Raw genomic sequence first — 19,507 nt, forward strand, 5'->3', positions numbered from 1 at the left:
AAAGATGACGCCGAGCTCTCTCTGCGAATCCTTTTGCTCTTCATCACCTCTGCACACAACACATTTAGACGGTGTGCATCAGCCAGGGTTCGGCGGGCCCTTTTGACTTTCTTTTATCCTTCGAGATGATTAGATTTCGGGCTGCTGCCAAGAAAAGAAGAGAAATACATAGAACAGCAGACGATGTCGCAAAAGAGTCTAGTAGTAGTTTTCTTTTTATACTCGCGCGTCGCGGGGTTGATGGGTGTACACATGCAGTAGAAGGATGTGCTGCCTCTATACCATCAGCACTTTCATCTGAGAGAGTCGTTCCTTTCGGCAGTGAGGCGTACGGGTGACGAGCTGAGACGGGCGGACAGTCGGAGGTCCTCCCTTATATTCCAAAGGGACCGCGGGTAGCCGAGAATCCGCACGGTCCGTCGGATTTTATCTCGCCAACCGTGACGTGTGAATACAATCAGGCAATTATGATGCCAGGGCAGTCGGCTCAGCGCCGCCGCCGCCACCGCCGCCAGTGTTCAACATTAAACGGGTGTCGGGTCATACAAGAAGAGACCAACGCTGGACAGTGCTGGTCAAAAGGAAATTTCTTCCCCCCAATCATTTTAATAGGAACGCACAGCAGATTCCACGTCAAACCTTATCAAGTCTTTTGAAGTTTGGATTTAATTAGCGGAATGCTGGCCATCTAGTTGAGCGTTGTACACTGATCTTGTCTTCAAATGAATGTTTGTATCCGTATAAGTTTCTTGTGCACTAATTGAGGTGATGTTTCTCAGCGAGATTTTAGAGTGTGCCCTCTGTGCCAACAGTCATTAGAGCATATTGCATCACTTGAGTGGCAGTGTATTTTGTTGTTCAAGTTATTCAAATGCGGGCGGTTGGAAAATGAAAACGAGCCTCCGGGCTCTAAATATGTCCATATCGCAGTCCATTTCCGGGTGGCTGAAATGCAGAACGCAGCAGCAGCACACACACAACAAACTCCATGGAAACTTGACAACAGAAAAGAGTCTTGTATGTACAGTGCTGTAGATTCTATTGTACTTGTCTCTATATACATGCGCGGAGGGGGGGGGGGGACTGCAGATCCGACGAGCACAAGCACCTTATACACAAGTTTGTTTCATCTTGGTGCGGTATTATACAGGGCTAGACTGAAACTATATAGAGGAGCAATTCGGGATCGAGTGAGGGGGCGAGAGCGTGCCCTTAGTTCTAGGCTCTGAAAGATCCTGCTGTATGGCGACTCGAGTGCTCCTGCTGCTCCTATACTTGGAGAGTTGAGTTAAGAGTCTGTGTATGAGCCAATGGGCCTATGATGTATACGTGGCTTCCAGCGATGAAGGGGCCTGCACACATCAATTATTCAAAGGATGCCGAGAGAATGCCAGAGGAGAGGGTCGGCGCAGATTAGATTGGCTCGTCTTCTCCCATTTCTTTTTAGACAAGAGAACGCGCCGGAGCAGCCGAATCTCTCTGGCTGCGAGGATCGCTCTCCTTATCTATAGCTTGCCAAGCAGAAACAGCTATAGACGAGATATATAGGAGCAGCAGCAGCAGGAGCAGGAGCGACTTGTTTGTGAATACATAAGAAAGACCCCGGCCGTCCTTTATGTATTCTACCGCAATGCACCGTGGCCGGGCTGGCCGGGCTTTTATATTGGGCAGATCCTTTCAAATGCACGGCACATTGACGACGACGACCAAAAATCGTCACTTGCCTCACGGTGCACATCGGGGAGCATATAAATTCCGTCAAGTCGTTCGGGTTCGAGATTCAATTGATGTGAGGTCTTTGACTTGACGCCAATGCCGAGCAGGAAGAAGAAGAAGAAGAAGAAGAAGAAAATAAAAAGACGGTTCTATTTTTGTATAACGTCATCTTCCGGCAATGAGCGCACGAAGCGCAACCATCCAGCCGACCAGAAAAATAATACGTAAGCCGCTATAGCTGATGGCTCTGTATAGATATTGGCAAACTTTCTCTTGTCGCCACTACATACAATATAAGGTGTTAATAATAACAAGTGGTAAATTGGTAATCTATATGTTGCACTTTCTTCCACCCCACTTCATTCCCAGATCCTATAGATATTTTCTTTATTTTATTTTCCTCCTAACCAATTAATTAGAAAAGGAAATGGAGAAAACTTTCGACGAGTATATATACAATGCATAGGAATATGGAGAGAAATAGGGAAACACATGCACATAAAAAGAAAGTCATAAACGACATGTTTATCACTCGCGACGACCATATAGCCAGCCAGCAAACTTTCACTGGTTGCGCGCATTACTTGTGTTCTGGGCGGAGGTGTTGTACCATTTTTACGGCATCCGCGCAGCACGCATCCAGCTCAACTTGGAAAGGCTTTTTGTTTTTTCACGCTCCCTTTCTTGTCGTACAGTATCGTCCAAAAAAATCCGAACACCATGGTCTCTTTCTTTATTTAAAAAAAATATTTCTGCATTTTTTTCTTAATTCTAATAAATGAACTTTGTAAAACAATTAATTCTACACATAATATGAAGTCTTGAAAGTTAAAAACGAAGAATCTACATTAAACTGGGCTTTTGAAAAAGGGGTGCGTTCGGATTTTTTTGGACGATACTGTACATCATTGGATTCGTCCCTCGTTGGTCATCGCTCCCACTTGTGCTGGGGGTGGTCTCTATCTTTATTCTGCATCCAGCGCACGATCTCTTTTTGTATCCTCCGTAACTATAGACGGTCAGACACGCTGGAAAATTCAAGAGACAAATCCAAACTGCTGGACGACAGCACATCTGCAAACAAAAGAAGAAGAACTGAAAACTTTGAAAGATTTACACCGTCACCCGGGATATTAAAAGTTGCAATGTCGTCTAGGAAAATTTGAAGGAATGGTATACGTTCAAGCTGGACCAGTTGCTCTTTCGCGTTACAGAGATTGGGTTGTTTGCTTACAGAGGGAGAGAGGGCGGGGTATTGTTGGTTGGCAGACCATTTGTTGTGAAGAAGAAGAAAAACGAACGACATGAACACTCGCAGGGCCAGAAAAAAGGGAGGAAACCACTTAGAACTTCAACATCTGGCCCCAACAGACCATGCACATAGCCTACTTCTTTTTGTTTTTATTTTATGGTTTTGTTGTTTACTATATTTTGTTTATTCTTTTCTCTGGTTCAGTCGGACAAACCGGACCGCCGGCCGATATGGTAAACGTGTGGAGGTGCGGTGTATACCTGGCTGCTTTTCCTGGTTCTTCGTGAACTTTTCTTTTGTGTAGACTGAATTTTTCGTGTAAAATGAGGCGAGAAATTGGCTGAAAGTGCGGGTATCATCACTTGGATCACTGGAGGGACCAGCAGGATATGAATTTACGTTTTTGCAAATAATTTCATCCCCCAATTTTTTCGAATTGGGTGGAAAGCAGATGATGTAATTCATGTTATGCAGAATAGAGATAGCGGAAATAATAACGGCATTAACTTTCATCTCTAGCCTGAGAAAACGGCTCTGGGGAATGTCAATGAAATTTCGGAAACTTTCGCGCCCACGCGTGCGCTCATCTCATCTCGGTTTTCCATGATTTTATTACAGCGCCAGGGTCGGTTGACGTTCCATTACGTAACGAATCAAAACAACTGGAGGACATAGTGGAAAAACCATAAGGAAGTAACGCCCTGCGCAAAAAATGGAAATAACCGATTTCACTAATTCCAGACAAATCACACGAAATAGTTGAAATATGGCGGTAGGTGTAGAAAGTTGTTATTTCTATTGTTCTATATGTTGCGAGGTAATAATTCTGCGCTACAGAGATTGTTGGCGATGAAAAATCATCAGCGGGGATTCAGTTCTCTCCTTCGATGCTGTGAAGTGAAAACTTTTCGCCCGATTTTAAATTGAAGAAGAAGAAAAAAAAACTTTCTGATGCTCATTGGGACATCCCAGTGAGTACAGACACATAAGGAACAAGGTAGTCATGTAATATCAAACGATTTTGTAGATCGTTGACCGTTTGTACAAGATTCCAATTTTGTAGAGAGAAAATACAAAGAAATCCGACCAGAGATATAGTCTTAATGACGTCATTGTTCTTCTGAAAGGCAATTGACCGTCTGTTGTCGAAATCCGAGCGGGAGCCGCCCGCGAACTCTTGGCACACTTGGACGGCCCGACACGAGCAGAAATTACAATCGTTAAGCTACGTACACAGCAACAACATATTACGCAATTTTCGGGTGTTTTCCGTTTTGTAAAACAAAAGTTGATCCGAAGTAAAAATGAGGCGTTGAACTGGATTGTGTGTGAGAAAACAACAATTATCTTTAACCAAACCGCCCGAATCCGACGATAGTGTTCCGCTTCATTTGATCCCGTGGACTGCACAACGCAATGGGGGAATGGCATCAATATTTCTTCTTGTTTTCGCCCCCGAAAAACGTATCATCTCTATCAAAATCTGTTCTGCTTTAATGAAAGTCCAGTACATAATGTCACGTGAACGAGACAAACCGCCGAACAAAAAGCTCAGCGGGTTGAGTCATCCGCACAAAACATTAACCTAATAAACGTAGGATACGAGAATATAATACGGAAAAAAAGAAGAAGAAGAAGAAACGTTATCGGTGACTGGCCATCAGCTATACAGAAAAGAAAAGAAAAAAAGAATATAGAAGCGCTGCAGAGCGCGACAGGTGTTTCGCTCGACGGGAAAATGAAACAAACGCAGGTATAGGCAGCAACAGTCGCTGCTGCTAGTGCGACTGGGATGCGGTCTTAAGCATAGAGCCTATAGCTTCGCAGCTCTAACTCTCTCACGCTACATACTATACAAGCAACCAGCAGCGACTGGACCCGAAGAGTATACCAAACCTGGCTGATGGCAACTTCAGCAACAGTCTTCTAATAACTCTTTCGCTGAGCGGATCGTCGCTACACCTTTCCGCTTGTTTGTATGCCACAGCACATACCTGTGTGTACATTCAAATATAGCCTGCATGGAAGATATTCCCGCGTGCAAGTTCCACTAGATTATAGAGCTAGCGGACGTTTTGTGACAACCGTCGTCATCCAGTGCGCTTTCATTATTATTTTTCACCTATTTAAATTTTCCCATGGCGACTTCGTGATCTTCGCTTATCTCGTTTCATCTTGCCGCGCTCGAACATTCGGTTTTAAAAAATAACTTTGTGACCGACTCAGTTTAATTGTTGGAATTTCGGCTGCTGCCGGCTCACTCACGATCGTTTTGAAAAAGGTAAGATAATCTTTGCAATTTGCATGTCAGATTTTTTTTTTTAAAGAATGGAAATGGGTTATTTGAATAAAAAAATAATAATTCCTGATCCGGGCTAATAGTTTTGAATGTTCAAGAAAAAAAAAGGACCGTTAAATGACCTGACGGTGTCCATCAAAAATCTCTCCAGAGATTCTGAATGTGGCAGGCTATAGGTAGACACTGAATTCGAAATCATTCACTGGATCTAGGACACTTCTTATGCTCGTTTTGACTTATTGCAATGTCATTAGTTTTGCGTAATGATAGTGATTGAATGTTGTAGTCTTAATGATTTCCTGCGGTTGTTTGAAAATTCTCAGGCGCGTGTATCAATCACACGATCAAACACCAAGTAGCCGTCGGTTTTGTGATCTACAAGCCTGTTTATATCACACGTATGTATACGAATGTATATGAGTGTAGTCATTTTTTGATTGGAAAATCTATAACGCAATTGAAGGGGATGTGACGGCTGAAGGAATGCCGGTCAGAGACTCTCTTGTCTTGTCCCTAACGGTAAATCTGGACCTTCTCTACACAGCAGGGGTATTCTTCTTCTTCTATAGTGTGTGTAGGCAACGGCTCGTTAAATTTTTGTGTTTTTTTTTTCTTCCTCCTCTTTCTTCCTGCTGCTGGCGGTGGTAACAGCAGGGCGACGGCCCTGCTGCCGCAACACACACCAAAACTACACACACACACACATAAAGCTTTCAGCCTTTGAAGTTTTATTTTTTTTTATATTCCTTGTATGATTTCCCATCAACCCGAACAGCAAAAACAAAAATCCCATTCGCTCTGAAAATGGAATAGTAATAACAGTTATCTCAATCTAGGTAGCAATGACTTTATTCAAAAAGCCGAATCTTGAACTCGATTTCCCATCGTATATCGTTCACCAACATAAACGTCAATACGTTCACCGGCAATTCCATTTGCTCAGCTTACGACTATATGCCCCGTGATGTACTAAAGTCAATCGACGTAGAGTTGAAATGATTACGGGTTGAATTCGCTCAGCACGAATCAATGGCGGCGCAATAAGACCAGACAATGGCCAGGGCGCTTTGTATAACGCCAGCCAAAATGGCTCTCTTTACGCACCATTGCTTGAATCACTCGTCTATTCTTCTTCTTATTCTTCTTCTCTTTTTTCTCTCTCAGACTATCGACTGCGCAGAGGGCACAAGGACAGTGCGAGGAACAGATACGAGCTGAATGGGCCTATTTCTATTTCGCGGTACGTTGGGCAATCGATTGGGGGTTCGCTTTTGAAGCGCTGCGAACATCATCGGCAAAAACTATCTGCACGAAGGGAAGATATAAAAGGCCGCGCTGAACAAGAGCAAATCAAGTTGGAACTAATGGCACAGCCCAAGCTCCGATGGGACTTGTTTCGGGAGTATGCCATGTATGTCAAGACGACCGTAACATGCATGAACGGTATTATATTGTTGGTCTAGTGTATAGTCTCAGATTAACTGCGGAGTGATTCTAGATTTTTTTCTATCGTATTTTTAGAATTCGTAACAGAGAATAGGAACTCAATTTCCCGCCCGTTTTTTTTTCTTTTTCCCCCAAGTCAAAATGACCGTGTGAATATTAACACATTGTTCGCACACTGCATCGGCACGCCAAGTCCCGAATTTTTATAAGACGCCGCCCCTCTGACGTCATTTCCCCTGGCTTTGAAACATTAGTAACAGCAGCCTTCTTTGTCGGTTCTAAATCCAATAATGGCGCTAAAGGTTAGAATGTCCGAGAGAGAGGGGACGGCAACCGGAAGAGGATCATGTCGTCCTTTATTTTTTTGTTGACATTTTTCTATCGCTATGGCTGCTTCCTTTTCTTCACTCTGATGTTAGACTCGCTGCTGTGTGTTTTTCAGCCTTATTTCTTTTGCTTTTCTTCTTCCTCTCTCGTTTCTTGTTTATTATTATTGCGGCGGAGACGATAAAGCCTCGTCGTGTCGTCGTGGGAGATCACGACGCCGCGTGCGTCACGGCCCATTGAACAATCGTCAACGCCGTCTGGCTGGACCCGGAATTGGCAATGACGTATAAGTCGTACGTACAACATCAAAGCGACACAAGCAGAGAACTCTCGCGTGTGGTTCATTTCTTCTGTGTCAGCAACATTTTTTAAAAATTTCAAAGGGAAAATTTATTTCTGTATTTACAGTATATCCTCGTTTAGATTTGAAAGGCCCCGCACCCCCCGTCTGCCTCCACCAGCGTATATCTGACACAGTAAGAATTGAAAACAAAACAAAACAAAAAAAGAATCCCGTGTAAATATGATGTGTGTGTGTATGAGATCGCGTTATGGTCTAACGGCTTATTCACACAACCCACATAGCAAACGAAACAAAACAAAAAGAAAATTATTACCTTTCCCGCGTGAGGATGAGGTCGGTAGCGCCCAGCAGTATGGCGCGGACAACAGATGTCGAGCTATGACCGACCGACCGCTCGCTCCGTATATTCAATACAACGTACATATTCTTCCTTTTCCCAGCAAACTCTCATCATCTCTGGTTGTAGTAATAAATATGGGTCAATATGTTGGTCCTGGTGCGTGTTTGCGTTTTTTAAGATTCACGCGAAATGTAATCAAGCGAAGCGGTTTACCGACGTAATGGGGTATCTATGTCTTGAGAACATAGTAAAGAAAAAAGGGTGTGAATTGGGCACTCTACATGCGAGTATAACACTCAACGGTATAATACGGAAAAACAGATCGCCTCCCCCAAACTATACAGTGAATCAAAGAGTTCTTTTTATTTAATGGGATCCTCCGTGACGCCAATAATAAGTAGATAACCGTGTACCACACACACACACCGGAGAGGTTTCGCTTGGTTTCATTCCAATGGAATGGCGAACACGGCAGTCATATAATAACATACGGCGCGGTCTTCTCTCTCTATGGTTAAGTAGATTTTTCTTTTCTTATTTTTAATGCACTTAAAAGCATTGACACACTCTTTCAATAACTCTCCCGCCTTAGCTATTTTTCCCCTTTGTCACGCCACATATATCCAACACCGCGCGACCGAACCGGTTGTTTCTTCGGATTATATTATACCCCATCATCCTATATAATACATATAGCTCCTTGCTGGTTATTCTCTTGTTAGCTTTTGAACACGAGACCGCAAAACTTGGATTTTTTTTTCAACGACCTCAAACTCGGTGCAAGGCTTTTTAGCACCGACCGAACCCAATAACTGAAACGGGACGGGAGAAAAAGTCCCGGCTTATTCTTTATTTTTTTGTTCTCTCGTTCACAATTTTGCGATCCATGACGGAGAAAGGACAGGATTGTATGCGGAGAAAAAAGCTGGATGGTTTTTACGATGTACGCTTTTGCTCGGTAAGATATAACGGTGCAGTGACTGAGTTATTAGACACACACACGCGCGCGTGGACGTCTTGTTTCAGAGCCTTCGTCGAATATTCGTCCGTGTATTCCCCAGCACGCTGTTATACTTATATGTCCCGTCTTCAATGTTGTGAGTTCCCTTTTCATCCATCAACCCAACGGCATTTTATAGACGTGATTGTAAATCTTTAAGCCAAGAAATGTTTCCCCCACCGACTCTTGAGCCAATGATCCGGGTTTACCGTTTTTTTTACCAATGTTTTTAAATGAACTCGACGGTCTAGTTTCACGCGTCTAAACGATTAGATGGGCAGACAAACGACTGATTTCCCCTAGAACGCTGCGTATAAATTACAAATCCTTTCGCCGTGATTGATCTTTTAACATTTTGTTTTTCTTGTTTTATTTTTTAGGAATCCTTCAATCAGCTGTGAGCCATTGCGAGGATCAAACAGCGACAGAGAGAGTCCAACAGAGAGAACAAAAGCTGCTGCCACCCAACTCGTGGGGGAGATGGCCGGCATGTCGGCCAAGATGGAGAGGGTCAACGGCCTGCTGCTGCTTTTTCAGTTTGTCCTATTAGTGTCTTGTCTGGCCACCGTTTCGACAACGAGAGAGAACTGCTACAACGGACCGGCGCCCGTGATCGTCAATAACGAAGCAGACGTTTATTTAGGTACGTATTACAGTATTATATGTGTCTGGCCATGTTCTGGTTTCCGAGTCGCAAATCACACGGCACCAACCAACCAGCATCAATCACACTGTCGGAGATGGAGCAAAAAGTCCAAAAGCCAGCGACAGAAATGGATTGATTTTTCATGAGTCTTTTCTGACGTCAGTTCAGCGCCAGTGGGTTCTCTTCTCCCTCTCTCCCAGAACAAAAAAATAAAAAAATGATGATTCTGAAATGTATCACTAGGACGATTTGTTCAACAAAAAAAGGAAATAAATGTCCCGATTGTTCTAGTTTCAGATATTTTTCGGGGTTATGTTCCAAATTTTTTCTTTTTCATCATCATTTGCTCATCTCCGCGCAGAGTTAAAAAATAAATAAAAATTGGATGATGATGATGATGGTAGTTATTATAATTGTAACGATGATGATTATCTCATAGGGGTGCTGTTGAACGTGCGCGAAATGGACATTGAAACGCCGGGCAAATGCGGGACTGGACTACACCGGGAGGCAATCGAATTGTACGAGAGTCTTCGTTGGTACCTGTCCTTCATCAACCAGAACTCGGGACAGGTGGCATCTAGATTAGTCAAGGATTCTTTCATTCCTGGAATTCAACTGGGTCAGTTTTTTCATCATCACGTCCTTATATCTTTACAACTCCTTTTCCGTATTCGTCTAATTCCTAACCAACAAAAGGGTTTAAGACAAATAATAATATGTTACGTATGTTGTCACGCTGTATATACTTATATATTTGACGCTGGCTCACGGCCTGATCTTTATACATTCGCTCTGCCCTGGAAAATCTTAGGTTTGAAAATTTTCGATGCTTGCGGCGACGCCGATTTGGCCGAGCGCCAGCTGGGCGTCCTCTTTCCGGAGCTGGTCGAAGAGGAAGAGTTAAACAACTGCAACCGGGACGGCAACAGCAGCAGCAGCAGCGAAGAAGAAGAACAGATGAAGCCGATGCTCGGACTCATCGATTTCGTCGGTCTGGTGGAAGAAGACCCGGAAATTGGCGAGCAGCTCGCCTCGTTTAGCATTCCGTTCATGGCCGTCAGATTGGACGATTTCCTTCCGGCAGACGAAGTGGCCGAGGTAATAACCTCGTCTACAATACGATCCTTTTTTCTTGTTCTTTTTTGGCCGAAAAAAATAAAATAAACCATGAACATAACTTTGGCTGAACTGGACTGGTGAATGGGCAGCAGTTGTCAATGAAACGATCATCATTTCCTCTTGTTATTGTCGCGTTCTACCTCCTACACACACAGGCGCTGGTGCGGTTTTCCAAACAGATGTTGTGGGATCGAGTGGCCGTCGTCTATGCCGATGACGACTACAGCCTGGCCATCACCAAGTCGGTGAGCCTCAGAGCTGAAGAGATGGGCGTCTGTTTCGAATCGTTTTACCCCATCGCCAGCAGTGACGTCACCGTGGACGCTGTTGGAAACTCGACGGCCGTCCTTGTCATTTCGCCGCCGGAAGACGCTCAGAACGTCACCCGAAAGCTGAGTTTGTCCGCTTTAAATGGCGGGCGCAGTGCCGGGCAGTATCAGTTTCTCTTCTCGCATCCTTGGTCGGCCGAGAAGACGGACCTGCTGGCCGAATTGACCGGCCAAAGCGACGTCTACGCAGTGGCTGTTAGTCCCATCATTGTGGACCAGTTCGAGAGCTACTGGCTTCGAAGGAAGACGCCCACCCTGCCGGCCGTGCCCGAGAACCTTTGGTTACTGGAATATATGGTCACCATGAAGAAATGCCGCCTGGAATCCATCGCCAACATCACGTTCTTGGATCCCCAGTGGCTGCTCTGTCACAATTTCAATTTTGCCGAAACGTCGCTGGAGCGAGTGCTGAGAAATACCCGCGTCCTGCCGGCCGTCCACGTCCTCAACGCCTTCGCTTCCGCATTCCGTAAAGCCCGCGATTCCCGGTGCGGAGCCAACGCCGGCTACTGTGAATCACTCCGGGAATTGACGCGCAAAGAGTTCCTGGACGACACCTTCCGGCCGCTGCAGTTGCAGCACGCTTCGCCCGGCAATCGGGTGCCGGCCGGCTTCGTCGGCTCCAAAAAGCCTTCGAGCAACAAGATTTCCGACGTGAAATTTTCGCTAATCCGTTCGGCCGAAGGCGATCAGATTCGCGAATTATTCACCTACCACAAATCGACTGGAACTCAGTCGATCGACCGCTCGTTTCAAATCAGACCGTCCCAATGCCCGCTCGACGGTTGCTCCGATTGCGTTTACTTCCAGGCGGCTGGCAGCTATCGCACAACTCCGTCGACGCAGAGCGCCGAATCCGCCGAAGATTCCAAACCGGTCGAACAGTACCTGGAAGGTGATTTGGAACCGGAAGAATCCATCATATCTGTCAACAAATCCGCCAACGCAAAACAAGATCGAGCGCATCAGAACCGGGCCGAGTTGACGGAAGAACCGGAACGCGGAAACAAAGTCATCCAGCAGGAACCTCAACAGGAATTGGAACCCCAACCGCTGGATGGCAATAGCCGATTGAAAATCACGGACATCATCATTCCGGCCCTTTTCGCCGTCCACAAAGCCGGGCCGACGCCGTTGCAGTGCAGTGCGGAAGTCGATCCGAACGCCATTCAAGACGTGGAGGCGTTCCTGTGGGCGCTGGATGTGGTCAACCGTAACACGGATCTACTCAACGGAATCGAGATCGGCGCCGTCGTCTTCGACACCTGTTCGTCACCAGTCAAAGCTTCACACCTGGTCTCCAGCGTGCTGGCCAAGGAGGGCGATCCCATGCTGGAGGAAATCAACATCGATCCGGACCAGCTGTTGGCCGTCGTGTCGGCTACCAGCGGCGACGAGACGGAAGCGGCCACCTCCGTCCTGGCCCCCAATCTCATCACAACGGTCAGCGCCAAAGAGAGGAGCGACACTCGACTGACGTCCGGCTACCATTTGCAGGTGCCCGTTCCCATGTCGGTGGCCGCTAGGGTGGTCATTGACTTGCTCAACTATTCCGGCTGGACGTACGTCAGCGTCGTCTACAGCAGTCACGACGTGGATTCCGTCACGGGATTCCGCCACTTCCAGCAGCTGGCCGAGAACACGCAGATCTGCCTGGGCTTGGTGGAGAAACTCAACCGGACGACTCGAGCCGGACCCGAAAGGGCCAGCCGCTTGCTCAATCGCGTTTTCGATCAAATCGCTACCAAGATGGATTTGGGCAGCCGGGTCGTCGTCCTCTGGACCGACGAAACGGACACGCAATCCATCTTGGCCAAAATGCATCTGCTGTCGCCCGAACAGGCCGATAAGTTCAGACAATTGACCTGGATCAGCGCCAACGGCTGGATTAACGGCGGCAAAGTCACCAACTTTGTCAAAGACATCGGCAAATGGCTAGTCGTCCGTCCGCAGGTCCAGCTGGTCAACGAATTCGCCGAGCATTTCGCCCTGCTGCGCCCGGAGAACAACGAACGAAATCCGTGGTACGGAGAGTACTACGACCAAATGGCCCAGTGTCAGAAGAGCGGCGAATGCCCGCCCGTCCCGCGCATCCATCCGTCAACGACGACCGTCATCCAGACCGTTTACGTAGTCGCTTCCGGACTGGCCCGTCTCATCCAGGACTACTGCCCCGACCAGCAGTTGCTGAGGGCCAGCAGCAGCGAAGAGATGGACGAGAGCGAAGATCTTTGCGCCACCAACACGACGACGTTTCGCGATAATTTGCTGGCCTACTTGCAGAACACGGGGACGGACAGGCCGGGTGACGTCAACGGCGAATTCGGTTTCACCGACCAAGGCTACGGCGACACGCCCATCGAAATAGTCGAAGTCCGCGGCGGAGTGGCCGAATTCACTTACATACCGATCGCCACCTACGATCAGGACGCGCTCCACTTCACAACGGACAAAACCAACAACAACTCATCCGAGGTGGTTGTCATGGCCGGAATGGCCAGCATGGCCCATGACGGTTTACTCTCATTTGTATCGGAATGCTCGGCGGCCAGTCGTAAAGAAGCCTGCTGGTCCAGCTGTGCCGCCAAACAGCAGAACCAAATGCTCATCAAGGCCAGCAAAGATCGATTGTACATCATGGGCCTTTTCGATGTTCGTGAGAGGAGCCTCGACGGACTGTACAGTTGTTCCTCGAATGTAACCACCCGTGGCATCCAACAGACAGAGGTAAGTGGACATATAATAAAAGATGATACGATGAAATATAAATGAATCTAATCTAATCTTTGATGATTCATTTGACAGGCATTTGTTTGGGCGCTGGAAGAAGTCAATCACATGGCCGACATTTTACCAGGAGTCAACCTGGGCGCCATCGGCCTGGACGGTTGCGGTACGCCGGAGAAACGGACAGCGGAGATAGCGCGGGCATTCAGCACGGCTGCCGTCCAGTCCGGCATCGCTGAAAATCAAATCCTCGGTCTGGTTGTGGGCACTCCCGACGCCGATCCTCGTGTCCTGTACGAACTGCACGAGCGACAGCGATTGCCGATTCTTCTTTCGGTTCCAGGATTGGAAACGCAACAGAATTTGCCATCCGGCGCTTATCCGCCGCTGCTTCAGCTCAGCCCGTCCACTCCGATGATGGCCAAAGTGTTGAGCGACCTGCTCCACCTGATGAACTGGACCTACGTCTCGTCCGTCTGCTCCAATCAGGTGTTCCCTTACAACGCCGTCTGCGAGGAATTCCAGAATTTCGCTTCCAAAAACGACGTCCAGTTCGCCGTCGATCTGGCCGTCAACGAGCATCCGCACGTCAACAATTACTGGGAAAATGTGGCCACCATGATTTACTCCAAAGCTCAAAACGGCGCCCATGTCCTGGTCACTCTTCTGCCCGATCGTCAAATCCTGGACCTTTTGGCCGCCATTAAAAAACTTCCGCCATTGCAACTGGCCGCTGGCCACTCGATTGTCCTGGTGACTCTATCCACTTCCGACAACAAACGTGTCGTGGAAGAGGCTAGCGCTCTCCTGTCCGGCGTCATCCACATCCGCAACCGCCTGCCAACGCCCGGCAACTTCTTCCAGGACTACGATCAAATGAAATTCAGTTTGAGCACCTCCAATCCCTGGTTGATGAAATACTGGACCCAAATGTTCAACTGCCGAGGAGCCGCCTGTCAAAACCGCTCGCTCAATCAGCTGGCCAAGTCCACTCAGCTGGCCGATTCGGTGTACGATCGAGACGACGCAGTCTCCAACACCATCAACGGCGTCATGGCAATCGCCCAGGGACTGGAACGAGTCCGCCAGGAATTATGTCCAGGTCTCAAGCAAGGAATGTGCCCGGCAATGACCAGTCAAGACATTCGCCCACGATTAGAGCGGGCCATTTCCGAGCACGGATTTATCGACATTGCCGGTCGACCGGTCAAATTCCTGCGCTCGACGGGAGTCAGCCAAGAAGCGACGGTGGAAATTCTCAACACCCATCACACCCAGATGCTGGGCACGGAGCAGATGGCGGCCGGCACCTACAATCTCCGCGAAGGCCTCTCACTCAACACGGGGAAATTGAAGGCCCGCGACGCGGCCAACGCTTCCGTCTCCATTTCCATCGAGAAAATGACGTCGCTCTGCCTCAACTGCATGAAGATGACGGCCAAGCCGCAGTGGCATCCGTCCACATCCATGCAGGTCCAGCCGGCCAAGAAACCCGGTTTCTCGCTGGTCGGTCTCCTACCGTTCCATCGCCAAGGCAGCAAGCCGCTCTCCTGCGGTTCCATGCACAGTCCGCGCGTCTTCCAGAACTTGGCCGCCGTCGCCATGGCGCTGGACCGGCTGAAGCAAAATCGAACGATCCCGTCGTCGTTGCAGATCGGTGCCATCTTTTTCGATTCGTGCGGGCGAGTGGAACGAGCCCAGCAGCGACTGCTGTCCTTCATTTCAGATAGCGGCTCGTCCGCTTCTTCCCTGTCCAGCGTGATTGGAGCAGTTACTTTGGACGGAGAGACGGCCCACGCCGTGGCCAACGTCCTGAGCGAGGCCAATATTCCGCAGTTTAGCGTCGACGTAGATGGATATCGCAGCAGTAACATCGCTCCTTTTGGAGCCATGGATCAGCAGAATCAGGCGGCGGCCTTGTCCGTCGGCAGTAACAAGGAGAAGACATGGCACTCGCTGGGCGGCAATCAAATCATCCAAACCGTTGCGACGGCCGAAGATGAAGTCAAGGCTCTCTTTGACATTGTCAGAGGTCTGGCCTGGAAGCACGCCATCATTTTCTACGACGACAGTCAGGCCGGCTCGACGGATCGCGACCTATTCCTCCAGCTGGTCCGCCAATCCGGCAATGAAATTTGTATTGGAGCTCAGGTCCGCGTCAATAAATACGGCCAGACTGGCGAAACGGTCGATCTTCACTCGTTACTGGAAGCCATCGCATCCGATCTGCCCGTCTTGTCCGTGGCCGTTTTACTGCTGGACAATCCGTCGCAAGTTCAGCACGTTCTTCACGTGCTGGACGATGTCGGACTCAGCAGCCGTTTTGTCGTCTTGGCCAATCACGCTTGGGGCAATCATCGCGACATGCTATTCCATCCGCCGTCCGGCCGTAAATTGGCCGGCGTTCTCACCGTCTCCATGGAGAGTTACCTGGTGCCAGGATTCAACCAGTTTCTGGCCGGTTTGACGCTGGAGAGTCACTCGACCATCCCCAACGATTGGTTCGAAGAATATTTCCAGCATCACTTTGAATGTCACTTGCTGGGCAGCAAAGTCAGCCAGCGGATGTATCCGAAATCGTGCACCGGCTCCGAACATTTCGAGCTGTCCCATATCGAGCAGGATCCTTACGTCTACCACACGATGGCCGCCGTCGAGACGTACGTCAAGGCTTTGCACGAGTTCCTGCAGCTCTACTGCTCGGCCGGCACCGAGGCCGTCCAGTTCAGCGATTGCGGACCCAATTCGCAGGAGCGTTTCAACGCCGTTCTCAACGACCTGGTCAAACGGGAACCGTACGCCTCCCGACAAGTCCAGAATCCTTCGTCGCCGGGAGCCGGAGCCGGAACAGAACCGAAACGGAACGGATACCGCGGAGTCGTCCTCTGGAACGTCCAGTACTACTCGGAGAAATCGGCCCATTACGAGCGCGTCGGTTTCTGGCGGCAGAGTCGACTGGAAATGGATCAGAGTCAGATGAAATTCTACGTGCCTTATGCAGCCGTTCCGTCCATTGAATGCTTGCAGGGAACGTGCATATCGGTCTGCGCTGCCCAGGCTTCGCAGAGCCTGTCCGGCTCGGCCATCCACCGTGGAATTCCGACGCAATCGTCGAAATCGCCGACTCCGGAGGTTCCCACCAATTTCGCCACGGCCTGGGGTGTTGTGGCCATCATCTTCTGCGTTTTGGGCCTGCTCAGTTGCATGGCCTGCGCCAGTTTCTTTATCCGCAACATGCCGAAGCCGACGCCCAATTCCGTGCTGAGTTATTTCATCCTGGGCGGCATCGCCCTGCTGTACATCACGACCATCTTTTTCCTGATCCAGCCGAGCGACGTCTCGTGCGGATTGCGCCGATTCTTCCTCGGCCTCTCCTATTCCATCATCTACTCCGGCCTGGTCGTTCGCACCATTCACGCCTGGCGACGCATCAACCGCGGAGCCAACGTCATGACGTCGACGTCCTTTTCCTGCTCGTCGTCGACGTCTCGTTCGTTCGATTTGACCGACGCCACCAAACCGCCCGGCCTCGTCTTTACCACCATGACGCTGGTGGCCGTTCAGGTCATCCTCCTATCGGCTTGGCTCATTTTCAAACCGCCGGAAGCTGTGCCTTCACCACTGATCCAGCTGCAGCTCCAGCAGTATCAAGGCGGTGCCCTGTGGCGCTGCTCTCCCGCCGAAAATTTCGAATCCGAATTGGTCATTTCCCTCATTCTGCCCATCATCTTGCTCTTCACGGCCACTCTTTTCTCGTTTGTCGTCTGGCGCTCCAGCGATGCCCCTCGCGACAGCCGTTCCACGACGGCCTGTTGCGCCCTTTTGGCCTTCTTCACCATTATATGGACTCTGGTGGCCACGCAAGCCTCTTATAAAGCCAGGTGCGATTTTTAGTCTAATTTAGTTTTGTAATTTGATCGTGTTGATTTTATAAAACAATTTGTTTTGTTATATAAAGGGAGCCGGCCATTGTGGTGGGCAACATCTTGTGCGCCAAGACGATCTTGTTGATACTCTACGGCCGCAAGGTGTACGAGATCTCTGTCCATCGCCAAGAGTCGCGCAATTTGGCCGTCCTGTCGCAGTTCACCAGCAAGTGCATGCAGCCGAGTCTCCACAACTTCCCCAACAACAGAACGTGCACGGGATCGTCCGTTTTCACGACCGACTTGGACAGTAAATAATCACTCATCGAATCAAATCACGTTTTATACCCTCGATTATATAACAACTGATTGTCATTCTTAGTGGACTTGCCAGGAGGACACAACGAATCGTTTGCCGCCCACGCTGAGGATCCAGCCATGGGACTTTGTCTCGGGCTGTCCACCTCACTGTCTAGACACAGCAGTCGCCGGGGTAGTCACAGTCTCCACGATCAATGTCTGGACGCTATGGCCAGCTATCCAAGCCCGTCCGGCTCTTGTTGTCATCACCGCGACGACGTTTTCGATTCTCCCATGGTGCCTTATCCCGTCTATCCTTCTCAAAGTCGATTCCACACTGGTGCCAGGTATAATATCTATCTATATATAATTCCGACTTAATCCATCCGTTCGGTAAAAGGGTGGCAAAAGATAAATAAATAAATAATAATACATTTTGGCTGTTTGAATAGAAGCGAGGACGGGGATCGCGATTTATCCGACAGTGAAGAATCACCTCCTACCCGTTACCGATCCTGTAGCCAACCGCCGAGCCGTCGTGAATCGATCGATTATTCCAATCAGAGCGGACCGAATCAGCGTCCCGCTTTGATGGTTCGCCGAGTCGGCAGTCGTCAGATGCTCGTCCTCGGGGATGAGGCTTCCATTCACGGTAAGATGATCCCGTTACTATCAATAGGACGATATAGTAGTCCCTTGCTGGTCCATTTCGTAAACGAACCCGATTTTCTGCATCTCAACAGGTCGAGTGTCCAAGATTTAGAACAAACCAAAACAACATTTTTCACCAAGGACGACGACGATATGTGGTCTGCATGCGTTTCTATAGGCTTATATACATACACACACACTCTGCTGGATTCTTCAAGATGAAATCTTCCGGGAAACCCATTCCAGTTCTATCGTTTTTTTGAAAAACAAAATGTGGCGGGATAAATCGATAAAAATGTTTTTCTAAACAATTGATATAGCAAAGAAATTTAGTATTTTATTTTATATTTTTTTCCATGGATCATCTGCGGCGCAGTGCGCATGTGAGATGTTGACCCAAAAAAAATGGTTAGTCACACTGCTCCGAGTCTTCTTAACTCCTTATTCTATCTCAATTGTTGTTTGCGATATAATTTCACAATTCAAACATCTTTTTTATTATTATTATTTTTTTTAAATATCACAATTTTGATATTATACATACCCATTGAAAACTGCTGTATCGATCGCTACCGCCCTCTCCTCTCCTGTATATACATTATCAAAGATAAAATTTAATACATAACATGAAACACTTTCGACTCCCGTGCGGTTTTTTATGATTGTTTCCTTAGCGTTTGCGTGTGCGCGCGTCGTTGTTGTTTATATTCTCTGCGCAGTTAAAAAAGCAAAATAACACGCCCTCGTATATATATAAAGAAGCGAGAGCAATTTTGAACGAACCGGCTCATTGGGTTTCAATTTGGCCGGTTTATTATAAAGCCCCTCAATGTTGTTGTTGTTGTTGCATATACGTAGGTGAATAGAAACCAAATAATAACAACCGCAGGAGGTCGGCGACGCCGTCCGCCTATAATCTCGTGCAGCAGTGGCTACAAACGGCCTTTTACCTGCAAGAGGACCATTAAGGTTAGGTCGTTAAATCCTCTCGAACGCAGTCCCGCTACATTTACTTTCGCGCTTCCGTCAATATACTAAATGAAACCAAGCGTAATTTATATGTGTTGTTCTTTATTTAACTATTGCATTATTATAGATATATAGTAGTAGTGTCCGGGGGTAGTGCACTAAGATTTTTCTTCTTCGGGCGTGTTATATCATTTCAATGCCAACGCCAAGTCA

General features: G+C 48.1%; 2 protein-coding genes across 3 annotated transcripts in view; one reads left to right on the plus strand and one right to left on the minus strand.

Moving 5' to 3' along the window:
• Positions 1 to 19,507, minus strand: part of LOC124341273 (probable endochitinase) — a 168,064-nt gene that overhangs the window by 112,217 nt on the left and 36,340 nt on the right. The gene's annotated exons all lie outside the window — the stretch shown is intronic.
• On the plus strand, positions 4,905 to 18,963 carry LOC124340769. Its single transcript, XM_046793392.1, has 10 exons — positions 4,905 to 5,249; positions 9,065 to 9,327; positions 9,770 to 9,952; positions 10,145 to 10,431; positions 10,608 to 13,508; positions 13,587 to 17,389; positions 17,467 to 17,684; positions 17,757 to 18,021; positions 18,127 to 18,326; positions 18,418 to 18,963. Exons 2-10 carry the CDS (start codon positions 9,165 to 9,167, stop codon positions 18,435 to 18,437), a joined length of 8,040 nt encoding a protein of 2,679 aa, XP_046649348.1. The 5' UTR covers positions 4,905 to 5,249; positions 9,065 to 9,164; the 3' UTR covers positions 18,438 to 18,963.

This window comes from Daphnia pulicaria, chromosome 5 (assembly GCF_021234035.1).
Source record: "Daphnia pulicaria isolate SC F1-1A chromosome 5, SC_F0-13Bv2, whole genome shotgun sequence".
In the NCBI taxonomy this organism is placed as follows: domain Eukaryota; kingdom Metazoa; phylum Arthropoda; class Branchiopoda; order Diplostraca; family Daphniidae; genus Daphnia; species Daphnia pulicaria.